The 15,753-nt window shown below is 41.5% G+C and overlaps 1 protein-coding gene across 1 annotated transcript in view; it reads right to left on the reverse strand.

Annotated features, from left to right (window-relative positions):
* LOC102762121 (nesprin-1-like) overlaps window positions 1-15,753 on the reverse strand; it is a 254,153-nt gene that overhangs the window by 84,201 nt on the left and 154,199 nt on the right. The window contains exons 38-47 of the mRNA XM_015570483.1: window positions 14,400-14,553; window positions 12,057-12,685; window positions 10,362-10,541; window positions 9,468-9,618; window positions 8,994-9,152; window positions 7,601-7,783; window positions 4,422-4,523; window positions 2,511-2,714; window positions 1,345-1,552; window positions 405-517 (exon numbers count right to left, since the gene is read on the reverse strand). Coding sequence (XP_015425969.1) covers window positions 405-517; window positions 1,345-1,552; window positions 2,511-2,714; window positions 4,422-4,523; window positions 7,601-7,783; window positions 8,994-9,152; window positions 9,468-9,618; window positions 10,362-10,541; window positions 12,057-12,685; window positions 14,400-14,553 — 2,083 coding nt within the window. The remainder of the gene's footprint in view (window positions 1-404; window positions 518-1,344; window positions 1,553-2,510; window positions 2,715-4,421; window positions 4,524-7,600; window positions 7,784-8,993; window positions 9,153-9,467; window positions 9,619-10,361; window positions 10,542-12,056; window positions 12,686-14,399; window positions 14,554-15,753) is intronic.

Consider the following 15,753-nt stretch of genomic DNA (forward strand, 5'->3'; position numbering starts at 1 on the left):
TCTAAGTTTCAAATTTAGACCACAGGTTGTTAAAAAGCACACATGATGTCAGTGGTGTCTTCTTTTTAAAACTCCTCCATGATAGTAACGTGAAATAGCTATCACTGTTTATGCTTCTACTGCTATAAAAATTAAAATTAGGTTTAGTTTAGAGTGAATTCCAAATAGTCAATAGGCTAAAAGAGAGGGGAAGGGGATCTAGAAATTCTACAGCTCTAACTTGATTTTTCAGCTTACTTTTCATTTTGCTTATCTCCTTATCACTCAAGAAATCTAATTCTGGTAAGGAACTAGAAACCTTTGAATACGATTAAAAGATTTGGGGAGAGAGGTGATGTAGGTCTGACCCGATCGCACTTGAGTGTAGTTTGGGGAAGAAGAAAAGGCAACACCAGTGTTCGTACCTGAAGGTCGTGAAGCTTCGCCTCTAGAACTTTGCTGTCACCAGTTCTGTCTGATGATTTTTTTGCTGCTGCTTTTATTCCAGAAAACCATTCTTGGAATTCCTTCATGGACTCTTTGGAAAAGAACATGAATGAGAAATGCATCCAAAACATTGAATGAGCTACCATGAATTAATTCTGGCCTTCAGCCCATTGCATTGTGCCTTACAAAACATTCCAGAAGGAAGATCATAATAATCTAGAATATGACATATGCGACACAGCATGATCTACAGCCATGACTGTTCCCAGTAGAATCAAGAAATTATCTCAGAGAAAAGACTGCAAAGAAATTCACTTTCCTTCAATGTCCGATTTCCCCTTATGTCTTTTTGTTTTTGGTAAAGAAATAATTAATTGCCTGACTCTGGAAGAGTGCAAGGGGAGAAATACTTTAGGGGTCCTAAAGCCATTTTTGTGGCACAAGGAGAAACCTTCTCCCCTTTCCACCAAGCTGACTTGAGCGTTGTCATTATGTGTCCACATCAGAGCACAGGCAGCCGTGTGGGAAACTGAGTCCGGCACATCCATAGGACGGGCACGTTCCTGAATTACATGCTGCTGCTGTTTCATGCTCTCTCCTAATACCCAGGTGGACTATGACTTCCTCATAGCAGTGGAAGTAATTTCCACACACATGAGCTATATGTGGAAAATCTAGATGCAATTCCGAATCATCAAACGGCAGACTCCTACCTCCCTGAGGAGAAAGGGAGAATGTTGCTTATGGTGAGGGCACACGCATGACACTTCCACTGCCCAAATCTCAATGCCCAAGTGAATTTAACTTGCTATTCTTCCGGAAAGTTTTGCAAACGTTTGCTGGCAGTTTCTACACAGCATTTGGTCCGGATTCCTTCTTGTAAACAGACTATTCAAGCAAAGGCCTGTGGGAGCTCACCATGGAAGTGTTTCTCCAGAGAATCCTGCAGGCTGGCCTGTGTCCTGGAGCACAGCTGGCTGGCAGCCTCGTGTTTCTTGGTCAGGCCCGTCATTGCCCCGCCCAGGCGCTCCAGCTCCGCCGAGTGGTACTTGCGGCACAAGCTATTGAGGTTTTCTTGGGTGGAGCTGATGTTGCTTTGCTGGCTTTGAAGTTCTTTCTGCATTTCCTAGAGAATAAGAGTGTGCCATGGAGGATGGTTATCAGACGGAAGAGAAATATTCCACCTATTCCATGATGGCGCTTTCTCTGGAAACAGATGCTATCAAAATCCACTCAGTAATGTATACATTTTTGTGGGATTGTTTTTTGAATATTTGTGATCTCTCTGTGTTGATTCTTGGAGAATGTTGCCCAGTTTTTGGGAACAACTGCAAACAGCTGTTGAGAGGTCGCTAGGATCTGAGTGAGAGTCTAGCATTTTAAGCAAATTGAATTGATCCTTGTGGATTCCAGCCATGAGCTTGGGTTTTATCAGTTGATTAGAAACTACAAATGCAAGCGCCCTCCTAAGTTCACATTCTTCAGTGGGCCAATGGGTCACAGGCCACAAAAAAACACAAGTAGTTAATTTAAAAATATACTTCCTTAGTCTCAAGAATATCAAAACAATAATATGCTGAAAAAGAACATATCATTTTTTGTTGAAAACTCAACTCAACTCATAAGCTTGATAGAGAGTTGATCAGAAATGCCATCTATGAAAATAAACATACTGACATAAAAGTGAGATGTTTTCGCAATGAAAAAATATATCTCTGTCTAGATAAAAGCAGTCATACTGACCAATAAAAATAATAAGTGAGGAAAAACTGTTTGGCATTCAAGTTTGAAAATTCCTGGACATTCAAACACTTCTATAGATGTCACCCCCTTAATAATAATAATTAATAATAATAATAACAATAATAAATAGTAGCCTGTGAGCAGGCCCTACAGCAATGCGTGCTTTCTGTTTCAGATTATTCATCTTGCTTTCAGTTCTTTACCCATTATGCACTTTGCTGAGTCTTGTGTTAATACGGGAGATTGAGAGCAGCGGTTAGGGCTCGAGTCTAACCACCACAAAGCAGGAGAACTAATATTCCCACTGAAGTGTAACCAGTTAATGAGGGCTGGTTACCTACCTTTACTCTCTTCAGCCCTTCACAAGTCTCAGTTTGGGCGCAGTTCACCAGGGACTCTTCTAGTTTCGCCAGCCAGGTTGTTATGTCGTTAATAAATTTCTCCACTTGTGTGCTCTGAGCCCTGAAATCTTTCAAGGTCCCTTTGGCGTCTTCGGTAATTTCTTTGGCGTGCTCCAGTTTCTGCCTTAGGTCCGCTTCTATAAACTAAACATAAAACATAAAGCAGGATTTCATCAAAATCTGTGAAAACCAGACACTCCTTTACTGGGAATTCCGTGGATGTGTAGCTTAATCGTAAAACCAAACCAAACCACATAAGCGTAACCATGGATGTTCATCCAATTTTTCTAAGACGGAAAATCAGTGTGCACACGTTGCCAAACATTTTAAGTGATGAAGTGATCGGCAAATGGAAAGAGTAAGGCTTACAGTTAACATGAGACATGAAAGTGGCAGTTTGGCTGAAGTTCCAGGGGATATACACAATCACATCTCAAAAACAGCCAGACTCATGCTGGGTTACCAAGCAGGTGACCGAAAACCTGCTCCTCATTCTCCCTGGGAAACACTCACACATTTTGCCCTGGTGTGACCACTACTTTGGACAAACGCTGCCCCCCCACCCCCCCAATCATGGGATTCATCCTAAAGCACTTTCCTCTCTGTCTCCCACTCTAAGTATTTGGGGAGGCTGGTTCTCTGCTCCTGGTGGTTTATTTCAGGAGAGCCTTGATTTCTCTGGACCACAGATAAAAAAAGGCCTTAAGATGAACCGCAAACAGTTTCAATTCTACAACAAAAACATCCAGGACCATTTAATAATCAAGACTTTGAAGTTAAGGGCTTTTTCTTGCCCCCGCTCAGATCTGCCGCAAACAGGAAGATCTCCACAGTGGAGAAAGGGGCAAGTGCCTCTTTTTGTCTCTTTTCACTTTATTTCTATTCCCCACCTCACAGGCCAGGGCAAGCAGGAGGTGGGGGGGGGGGGGGACCATTCTCTCCTCTCACAGGCCTTGATCTGTGGGTTTTTCTGAGACTCCCCTCGCTCCTGTGGCCGCCGGTGAAGGGCCCTAGATGCAAGCAATGCACCTTTCTCTGGCTTTTCACTTTCTCCGTCCGTAGCCTGTGGGCATCTCATAACTTCTTGCCTCCGGGGCCTGCCATTCCCCCAAAGAGCTTTCTTCGATGACCTGAGCTGTCACACAGGAATGCTCTCCTTTCTTTTTCTCTTATGATTCACCTCTGGCCGGAGGTCACACTCGGGCATTCACCCCAGATGACATAGAGTTGCAGGCCACTCAAAACATCAAAACATATGCACTTTAATGTGGGGAGCTGGCACGGCCATGGCATACTCAGCCCCAGGGTGCCTTATGTGCCATACCAGCTCAGCCTGGTTCAGTGACCCTGATTGGGGGGTGAAAGGATTGAGAAAAGACAGACAAGAGAATGAAAGCTGGGTCTCAGTGGGACACTGCTCCCTGATGAGGAGACAGGGCCGGCTCCCACAAGTCGTGTCTTTATTTTATAGCAGATGCCACGAGGCAAAGCAGGGCGTGATCACGTTGTTTACAGCATTCTCGTGAGTTTCAACCTCACTCAACTACATGCACCCAAACTCTATCACAAGGCACGTGGGGCTACGTGTTCGGACCATAGGTTCAAGCTCACAACCACAGCCGTTGGCTATAATTGTGCTGGGCGGGCCCTGCCCGGGCCCTGCCCTCCAACTGGGACTTGCATGTGACAATGAGAGGACCCTGTCCTTTCATTAGTCCGAGGCTTGAACCTGGCCAAAACACTGTAGCTGCGCCCCATACTTTAATATACAAATACTTAGAGAATAGAAATATTCTTTGAGATGGAGAGTCTAGCAGGTAGCAGTTATTACAGAACTGACTGAGTGCTTACCTGAAGGTCTGATGGAGTTTCCGGATTTTTCGTTAATTCTTTTAGGTCATTCACTTTAGCATGAAGGTCTTCCAGTTTCAATGCGTTGTTTCTAACTTCAGACTGTCAAGTATAAGACAAAGGGGAAAAGCATGACTAATCCAAACATTCACATGTTATATCTGGCATTTAATAATTTCAAGAGTTAACTGTCAAAATGCCCCAACATTAAGCTAGGGTAAAAAAAAATTCCTTTTCATTTTTTCATCATTGTCATTAGTTAGGAATATGGAAAACTGTCACCATTTACTTCCACTTGGGATGTGAGGGAGTGTGTGGAACTTTCTTTCTTCCCACCCTCTTTTATTGGGGAAGAAAAATGCTCCTGGAAAAAATTAACCACTAACCAAAAGTCTTGAGTCAGTGTGGATTTTTAACAACTAACTGTCATTTTTTCATTAGCATTGATATCACTGGTTACCATGGCAACATTAAACTCTTGAGGAAGCATTGCCAAGCCAGTACACATTGGAAGCGCCTAATAACAGCTGGCTATCCATAACACACAAGAAACCTTTCAAATAAACATTTAAACAATGTGAAAACAGAAGTCAGGTTAATTAGAAGATTGATGTCTAATATCATGCCTTATTGTTTTGTTTGTTTTTTGTGTTTTTTTTTTGCACCAACACTAACATAAAAAGGAAGAAAGGATAAATAACCAAAGAACTGTTACTGAACAAATTAGACATTTATAAACACCATTAGTCACTGGGGCCCACAAAGGGATAGCTAAATATCGTGCTTTGGTGCTTTGTGGACACTAACAAACCTCCCGGTGCCTTCAATCCAGAAGGCAGTTTACTTACCCAGTAAGATGTGGTGAACTACCTGCCAGGCCCACTGGCCTTTTCCAGAAACTGGCTGGACAATGAAGGCCTCGCACCCACACGCCCACCTCCTTTCCTGCTCTGCAGCAGCATGACACCCTCGGGCACGGGGCTGAGTCCAGCTCTCTGAGTGTATGAGCTGGTGTGCCACAGCAGCCACAGAAAAGCCATCTCTGTGAGTGACTGCACTGGACCCATGAATATCGGGCTGATGCCCACTGGCTCCCTGAACCCCAGAGGTCAGGGGTGGGAGTAGACTATGCGGGTTTAACGACTGGCTCTCCTAGAAAAGGCCCTGAGTTGTAGGCTCACCACCATTTAGAGTTACAACAGGAGTCACGCACATGGTGCTGGAGGGGCTCCGCAGCAGGGCACCCTCTGCAGTATTTCCACCAGAAAGACAGAGTGAATGTTAGCTCGAGATCCCAGGCAGCAGTCAGAGGGGAATAATAGCCAGGAAGGTTTAACTTTTGAGTGTTCATTACCTTCATTTTAAAATAGATTTAATTTAATTGTAAGTTACTTACATGGAAATTTTTTAAAATATGTTTTTATTAATTTTAGAGAGGAAGGAAGAGGGAGAGATAGAAACATTAATGGTGAGAGAGAATCATTGATCGGCTGCCTCTGCACACCCCCTACTGGGGGCCGAGCCCGCAACGAGTCATGTGCCCTGACTGGGAATGGAACTGTGACCTCCTGGTTCATAAGTTGATGCTCAACCACTGAGCCATGCTGGCTGGGCACAATTACATTTTTAATAATGGTTGTGATTAACACGGGCTCGCAAGATTTTTGAAAATATAATAATTGACTTTTGCAAGCAGGTACAAGCCCTTTTCCAGCACATGCCATATACAGTTTGAGCTGTAATGGTCATTTAACATCAAAGATAACTAAAGGGACTGTGGTGCCCTTCCCTGACTGTACTTTTAGTCTAAATACTCTCCTCTACTTCTGTTTACCCTTAGGAATAGGAATAATCTCTTGAATGTTCTTTGGGTCAAACCCAGCTGAATAACTTAGGTAGGTAATACAGATGATTTCACTATATATTTTGCCAGACTATAGTAATCTATTCACACATCTGTCATACTCCACATCTATACCAGGCACAGTGCTGGGCACCCAAGAATCCAATGGTCAACAGTCCCTCCCTCACCAAGAGTACAGTCACTTGTGTGCTTTGTGAAACAAGTGATCTCTTGTCACTCTATTTCCCTTCCCTTGCTTCAGTTTTCACCATAGCCCTCTTACTGATTGTCATTTTGCATATCATATATATTGAACTGTAAATAATATAAATACCATGAGGGTAAAGACTTTGTGTGTTTCACTATTATATTTCCAGTCTGAAAACTGCCTGACATATTTTAGGTGCTCATTAAGAATGTGATGAGTGAATGAATAAGTGAACGTGAAAAATGGGGATAAAAGGAGGTTAAAATAAATTAGTGACTGGAACTTTAAAAAGGCCACTTTCTGTGGAAGCCTGTGACACTCCCATCTCCATTTCCTTACGTTTCTGGAAAGGAAGTGGAGGAAACCAGCTCCTAGCGTAAGTGCTCAGTGTAGGGTAACTACTCAGTAAACATTTTTAAAAATATATATTTTATTGATTTTTTACAGAGAGGAAGGGAGAGGGATAGAGAGTTTGAAACATCGATGAGAGAGAAACATGGATCAGCTGCCTCCTGCACACCCCCTCCTGGGGATGTGCCCGCAACCAAGGTACATGCCCTTGACCAAAATCAAACCTGGGACCCTTCAGTCCAAAGGCCAACACTCTATCCACTGAGCCAAACCAGTTAGGGCCTCTGTAAACATTTCATTTGAATGAAGAAAAAAATAGATACTAAATATTACTGAATGACAATCACTTTCAATTTGGTTTTTCAGTAAGAAGATGCCATATTCCCAGATGAATGGAAAAATTGTAGGTTTACTTTCAAATAAATAGCAAACGATAGTAAGATTGTTTATTATACTCCTGTGTGTCTCAAAGAGCAGCATGGCTCAGTGGTTGGTTGAGCATCGACCTGTGAATCAGGAGGTCACGGTTCGATTCTGGTTGGGGCAGGTGTCCGGGTTGTGGGCTCGATCCCTGGTTGGAGCGTGTGGGAGGTGGCTGATCAGTGATCCTCTCTAATCATTGATATTTCTATCTCTCTCTCCCTCTCCCTTCCTCTCTGAAATCAATAAAGATATTTTTTTAAAAAAAGAATGAACTTTTAAAAAAGGACACCAATATTTTTGTATTCTGGCCAATGCTACATCACCAGCTCCCATTTGAAGGTGTAGCTCACTTACCTCAAACTCTTTCAGGAGCTCCTCTGTTCTGAGGCTGTTGTTCAGGTTGCTGATGCTCTCGGCCAGCTGAGGGACAGAACTGTTCGACCAGCCTTCGATCTCGTCCTTACTCGAGAGAATATCAGCCCAAAGGGACAGGCTTACCCTCAGCCGATCCATGTTTTCCTCGATTCTCTCTGACACCTGGAAGAGAAAATCAAAGTCAAATCATTAACAGTCTGAGGCTTTAAAAAATGCTCTTTGCCCCACCAAAGTACTAAAAATGTCAGTCCTTCCTCAATCAGAAAATTGTAATCTGATCAGAAAGCCAAGTTTTACAAAAATTATTGTAAGCTGACTAGTGCACGGAACTCAATTTATGGAAATGTTATTATATAAATTGTTTCTGTCACTGGGAGAGTTGGTTGAGTTTCTAAAACATTTGACTTTTATTTGTAAATTGAAAAAGTAATCACAACAGGTCTCCTGAAATATAACTCACTCTAAGGTTGAATTCTGTAAGATAGGGGTCCATATAGGGCAGTATTATATTTATTTTTAAAGTAATACAATATGCCCTTTTATTTGTAATGATGATACATAAAAATGGGCATAATTAGGCTTGGACATATTTATAGAATAAGTAAATATATAGAAGATTAACCAATTTTGCATGCCTATAGTATTATTACTTAATATTCTCTCCATAATAAGAATATCATTTTAAAAGTGGAAGAATATAAGGTCTTCCGACATCCCCAGATTATTTGATTGTAGTATGTAAATATCGATGTCTAACTTAAGTGACTTTGCTTAAGTAAGGGAACCCACTATGGGTTTAAATTCTGAGCCTAGATATTGATAATAGCGGTCAACAGAACCACTGGGTTTCTGGAGCTGGAAAACAGTGTAAAATATGCATGAATTGAGAGGTAGAGTTCCGGAAGGATCAAGTGACCTGTCCTATGGTCACATAGCCAGTAAATGACGGAGCAGGAACTAAAACCCAAGGATATAAACTACAAGGCCAATGCTTTTCAATGCTAAAGCATCTTCTTACTTTAAATTATTATACATTTTGGTTAATAGTCTGTAGGCTGTTTATACATTATTCTTTTATTTCTATTCATAATTCCAGAGTCTTGAGAAGGCAGATGATAAATTTGTCACGTTTGAAGCTGTCAAGTAAAATTCTAGAAAATTTGCCAATAAGTTTTAACAAAATAAAGCAAATAGTTTTTTTTACTATTTCTAAAAATTATGCGAACACTACTTTCTTTTGGAATATTATATTTGCATTTAGCATTAAAAGTTGAAAATGGAATTTACATCCCTCAATAATCCTTTGCCCCAAAATGAGATTCAGAAATGTGAATATTTAAACTATTCATGGAACCCAAGGTGATGAGCTTACATCCAGCCATCTGTCCATAGTGCTCTCCATGTCTGTTTTCACCAAGATGAAGTCACTACTGTGAATTTTTTTCAGCTCAGATAACAACTGTTTTCCTTTACTGGTAAAGTCATCCAATTCTTTCTGCTCCTTACACATTTCGTTTCTGGCAGTTTCATGCTGTGAACAGAAATGTTTCCTTAATTAATAAAATCATCAATGCTAAGAGTTTAAAACCATTTGCCTCCAAGAAATTTAATTATTGGATGACCTGATGCAGAAACCAGGGATATTAATAAACTGTACAAATATATACTAATTTTCTTGAATTGCTAGAATCCTAGGATATCAGAACTCAAAAAAAAGTTGAGCTTGTTAGCATGAATCATCTACATCTAACTGTACTGACAAGATTTGTATAGTGAATACATTGTGAGTAAAAAAAACAGGTGTAATAAAGTGTTCTACTAAAATAAATACATTTTGAATTACTACCTTGGATAAGGCCCATTTAAGATCCTCCTCATCCTTTATGGTAGTTCTGGTTGCGATCACATTGCTGGCATGTTCTAGAACTTTAGATACAGCTGACTTCAAGTTCTGATAATCTCTCATTAAGTCAATAAGCCCACAGCATTGGCCCTGGCTGCAATGATCAAAGAAAAGACATCATTTATTGTCAGGTATCAGGAAAGGGCAGAGTTCTCTATGGCTGGACCTGATGTATACACACATATTAATAGATGGAAGAGAAAACCCTGTCTATACCTACCAAGGTGAAAGAGTGACGGTCGATCTTACTTAACTCTAATGTCCCAAATATCCTCATGAATGAAGAATGCACACAGCCATTCAAATAAAATCTGTGACTTCAATAATAAGCAAAAATGCAATATATGTTCTGGATAACTCAAACTTATATATATATTTTTTTAATGCATATAGATACCCAATTGTTTCAGGACTATTCACTGAAAAGACTATTATTCTTTCTTCATCAGATTGCCTTTTTTTAAAAAAATCAATTGAGCATATCTGAATATATTTAAAAGAGTGAATTTTACTTTATGTCAGTCATACCTCAGTTACAAACAACTATAACAAAACAGAATAAAAAGGAAATCAGGAGGTTAAGACTCTCATGGTCGCACTTGGTAACTTGACAACTGCGTTTAAGCATTGAATTTCACATGTAAATGCTATCTCAAAGCAGCCTCCTTAGTCAAGTTCTGTAGGACTGAATTCTTATTGTTACCGAAAGACACAGAATGCTAAAGATGACAAAAGATATTCAATGCTTGATCACACCCGTGCAAATCGCCAGGCATGGCCCAATGTCACAAAATAGGGAGAAGTTGAAAAACAAAAACTGAGAAGTTTCTGACTTACTTTTCATGAATGAGCTTTTTGGTATCATCCCAGGTGACCTCTAAGCGATTTATCTCTGTATCAACTTTAGGTGCAAAGGCTACATCTTTCTGAGCAATTTGCTTAGCTTTGTCTTTCAACCAACACAGCTCATGCTCATGAGAATTCAGTTCATCTTCTAACTGATTGAAGACTCTCAACCTGTGAATTAAAGTGTGGTTTTACTAAAGGTCGCAAACCAATATTTCCTCTCCGTAAAGCACACACACTGAGAGCTAGAAAACTAGTAACAGAGCAATCAAATGGATGGCTGTCAACTGATAAAGATGCTTTTACAGTTAACTTTGCATACTTTAGAGTGCACCGCAGAAAACATTTAAAGGCAGTTTCACTATTCACCTTCAAACTTCTAAGTTTGTATTCTCTTTCTATTATCCTTTGATGGTATAAGACTTCTAAAACTAGGGATGACCTTGTAGGCAAAGGAGGTGAGTTCTTACTGCAAGTTATTGATATAAAAATATTTTGTGCCATGAGGTCTAACTCATGTAAAATAATATTTAAGAACCATAGTTGTTTCATAAAATAAAAAGTTTCACCGAGCCATTCTCTCTCTCTCATATACTTATTCCCTTTTGTAAGTTTTATTGTTTTATATATTAAAGGCCTGGTGCATAAAATCCATGCATGGGGGGCGGGTGCTCAGCCCAGCCTGTGCCCTTTCACAGTCTGGGACCTCTCACTCCTTACCGCCTGCCTGCTTGCTGCTCCTTAGCACTGCCACTGAGGCGGAAGAGGCTCTTGCCACCACTGCTGCACTTGCCACTCACCAGCCATGAGCCCTGCTTCTGGCTGAGTGGCACTCCCCCTGTGGGAGCGCACTGACCACCAGGGGGCAGCTCCTACATTGAGCGTCTGCCCCCTGGTGGTCAGTGTGCATCATAGTGCCAGTCGTTTTGGTCATTCCATTGTAATGGTCACTTAGGCTTTTATTATATAGATTGTTTTATATATATATAACCTAAATTACATACGCTATTGAAGGTTATCATGAGAAAATGTTCATCAATGATGTTTCTTTCTCTCCCTCCCTCTCCCTTCTTCTCTGAAATAAATAAAAATATATTTTCTAAAAAATAGTGGTTAGAAGAACCATTCCGCCAAGCTGATTGGCTTCATTTTTAGTGAATAAATACAAATCTTAAATGGCAGTTTATCATCTTACCAAGCTCCACAGGCATAATTCCATTTCCTCCTGTAAGAAGACTATCTCACACCCTTTTCTGTCCACATCTCCTGTCACTCAATCTCAATGAACGAATTTGCTCCATCTTTTCTGAGAGCTAGCAGCCACCAGGGAAGAATTCCTTCAGATTTAGCACCTGAACTACAAGTCTACTTGCATCCCTCCCTTCCTCCTCTGCTTTCATTCTTGTTACAGAACAGGAGTCCCTTCTATCAGTTAAAATACACAGTATGATCTACATACTCTGTGGTAAATAAGATCTCAGAGTGGCTTACACAAGGCCCTTAGGAAAATCCTCAACGAACCCAAATAAATTTTAAGACCATAAGTGTCAAATTAGTCATGAGTTTTATCCTAAAAATATAAAAAGAGACGCTGCTAAGTCTGGTACTATGAAAGTTTTGCACAAGAGTTAATCTTAGGACAAATAAAAAGTAGCTGAGGCCACGGCTTCGGCAGCCTCCTCCCACCTCTGCTGAAGTGCCTGGCGGGTGGGTTCCTTCAGACGCTCTTTGTCAGCCCGCTCTTCGATGTCCTCGATGCTTTTCAGCAGCTCCTCTTTCTGGTCATGGAATGCTTTCTTCAATGCTGCCAGGGCGTCTGCCTCACTCTGCTTGGTTCCCAGAAGGTTCTGGATCCTCTCTAACTCCGAGCAGAGGTGATCAGCTGAGGTTCTGCAGGAAGTCCTTTGCTCAGAGCTCCCACATTTAAGATGGTATTGGGCTTTGGTAAGAATGCCGTCCAGCCCGATGGCCGTCGATTCTAACGTCTTCACATCTTGAACAGCGTCATGCAGGTCCTTTTGTAATAAGTCAGTCTGCTTCTTACTCATACTGTCGGTCGCTTCCACCGTCTGCCTCAGCCGGCGGAGCGCCTCTGACAGAGAGGTGTGGCTCTGCAGGAACCCAGCCAACTGGGCCAGGGCCAGCTGCCGCCTCTCCACCACCTGGCCGGCCTCCTCGAACAGCTGGAAGCAGTCCTCTGCTCTGCCCTGCAGGACGTGAAGGTCCTCCGCTCGGCCCAGAGCGCCCAGCTTCGCCAGGTGCCCCTGCAGACTTTGCAGTTCCCCCCTTTTGCTTTCGACTTCTGCTGCGTGGTCCTGGAAGGGAAGAGAGAGTCACTGGTTCCTCAGGGACACTGTGGTTTTGGACACAGACATGTTACAGAATTGGTGATGTCAAGATACACAGTGCAATATACAGTCTTGTAGCACAGAAACCCACACCCGAACCCTATAGGTTCATGTTGACCAATGTCACCCAATCAAGTTAATAAATAAAAATCTAAAAAGATACATTTTAAATGCAATGCATGGTATAGTATTTAAAGGTCACCCACAATGAAACTTTTAGAAAGATTCTTAAAGATTTCTCTTGTTTTGCTCATCTATGTATTTCATATAAGTCACAACTCTGATTTGGTACTAATGTATTCCATGAAAAAGAATTCCTTTGTGGATAGCAATAGTTAATCTATATGCTCCTATTAACCGATGTCAACCCAATAAATTGTTAAAAAGTATATATGCATATGTATAAAATTTGAAAGATTTTAAAAGATATATGTATATATAGTTAAAAGGCATAGTTACAGTATATACAGTTAAAAGAAAATGAAAATTTGTAAGGTTTTAAAAGATATGTTATAGGTACATGTATATACACACACATACATATACATATACATACAATCCAGCTAATTCTAACATAGTGAAGGAGCGTGGGAATAGACAGACGCGAGCCTCTTTTCAGAGGTGTGAATAAAGCAGATGAAACTGCACAAGTTTTAGCTGCCTTCTCTCTAAGGAAATGTAGATGAACTGGCTAAGGCTGTTGTATAGAAAACGTGACCAGCTCACAATATATCATGGTTAAAACCCATCAGAGGGTTGCTAACACTCTCAGCATGGTTTCCACAAAAGAGAAATAATCACCTGTCTTAATCGTGACCAGAATGGCCCTAATAGTTCCCTCAGCTGAGCTACTAAACTTTAGAGGGCTTCTTTGAGCATTTACTTTAGAAAACTTACAAATTCATTCTCTGTCCCTTTGAGAGGTAAATCTTTTCAAAACCTCCTGGACACTTTTACTACTGAAGACTAACTTTCTCAAACAGCTGGGAGTCATCCCCCTGAAATGTACTCATCCAGGAAGATGGCGCCCTGGCTCCTGTCTTTAAGAGGGTGGGAGCCTAACTTTGGTGAACATCTTGCTCCAAATTGTAAAACCACCTGCGGTCATGAAGAAAGGAAAACATACTTTTCCTTTGGGTAAACCCAATTGGCAAGCCCAGCATAGAGTGAACACGCAATAGACATTAAATGTATTATCGGTAAATATTGTTATAAGCTTATCATGGAGCTTACCCTGACTATTCCAATACTTGATGACCAATATCTGATTTTTAATTTTTTAAAAAAAATATCAGGATACATATTATGCATAATTTAGAAATAAGAAAACTAAATTTTAAATAACTTCCAAGCTAAATAGTAATTCAGAGAAACCATCTTGTGAAAGCATTGGGATTCAGCATTAGTTTTTAGCATTGGACCAAAACAAACTGGGAAGCTTACAAATGAACATTCTCATCACTTTACCCTAGAAATCATTCGCTCCATTGTGAAAAAAGGTATGTGATCTGAAGTGGCTTTATCTGCTTAAGTTATCTGCATCACACATTGTGAGAACATTTATGGAGAAATACAATGTTAAATCGCTGGCAAGGGTTTTTATAAATTCGCTTTCCTTTAAAATGGAAGAGCTCTCTGTGATGAACAAATGCTTCTTCCCTCTTCAAGGAATGCACTTTACCTTGTGCCGGGTTACAGCTGCCTGATGGTCCATGAAGCTGATCTCAGACGTGGCTTGTAATTCACTGAGAAACTGCTTAATCCAGACGGAGAAGGAAAGCAGCAATTCATCAAACTGCTGGTGCTCGGCGACCACCGACTGCAGGAAGTGAAGTCTAGGAAGAGAGCGGTGCGAAAGGTGGAGTGTCTTAGGGGTGCATGTATCTGGGCCAATACAGGTGTTCAAGTTTTTCAGGTTTATACCCAGGAGAGGGATTGCTGCGTCGTACAATAACTCTATTCTCTTATTAATCAATGTCACCCCAATAAAGTTAAAAATCAATCAATCAATAAATCAATAAATCAATAAATAATAAAAGTTAAATGTCCCGCAGTGGAAAGGAAGAGTTGGTATGTTTTTGGAATCAGCTTAATCACTGGCAAAACTAATGTGGTCCAACAGGGACAAACCAGAACTCAATGCTTCCTATGTCTCCAACCCTGTTTCTCTTACAATTTGCTGCGTCTCAGTTACTGATGGTGCTGCCCACCCAGATGGTCCTCCATTTCTTCACCACCACACTTGCTCCGTGCATGTCTGGGCGCCCATCATAGCATGCTGGGCTCTCCTCTCCACCTTCACGCCCTGGTCTGCATCGCCTCATCTCTGGCCTGGCCTCCAACAGCCTCCTAAGTTGGCCTCCTTCCTGCCACCACCATGGCCTCACTATAATCCACTCTCTAGAGAGCAGCCAGGAACGATTTCCATGTCATCAGAACACCCTCTGCCAAGCCTAAACGCGGGCACTTCCCTGGGTACACAGGAAGGCGAAACGCCACGGCTCCTTACTGTGGTCTACGAGGGGTCCCTCATCATCGACTTCTCTGACCTCATCTGATCCAGGGCCGCCCACACTGCCACTCCCTCCGCTTCCCCAACGTCCCAGCTCATTGCTGCCTTAAGGCCTTTGCCCTTTCTATGCCCTCTGCCCCTGTCATTTGCCCCTGAAGCACCATGAGTCTGCCTCCTGCACAGTGTTCAGATCGGCATTAGATGTCATGTACCTGGGGGGCTGTGCCGGACCTACAGTCCCCACCATGTTACCCTGTGTTGTTGTCTTCACATTACTTACCAACTGAAACAGCATCATTCACTCACTTGTTTAATTACTCTGCCTGCCTTGCTTACTACTATATCCCCAGGACTTAGAAAGGGGTGTGGGATATGGTCAGGGATCAACCATTGCTTGTGTAATAAATGAACCAGGTTGACTAATAATAGGTGAGTGGATGCCTTTGCTTAGAAATATCATGAGAAAGAAAATTTTAATTACCATTTCCTCCTGTACACAAACAGCTTAAGCAATATGTAATAC

Source organism: Myotis davidii, unplaced genomic scaffold (genome assembly GCF_000327345.1).
Source record: "Myotis davidii unplaced genomic scaffold, ASM32734v1 scaffold1427, whole genome shotgun sequence".
Taxonomy (NCBI): Eukaryota; Metazoa; Chordata; class Mammalia; order Chiroptera; family Vespertilionidae; genus Myotis; species Myotis davidii.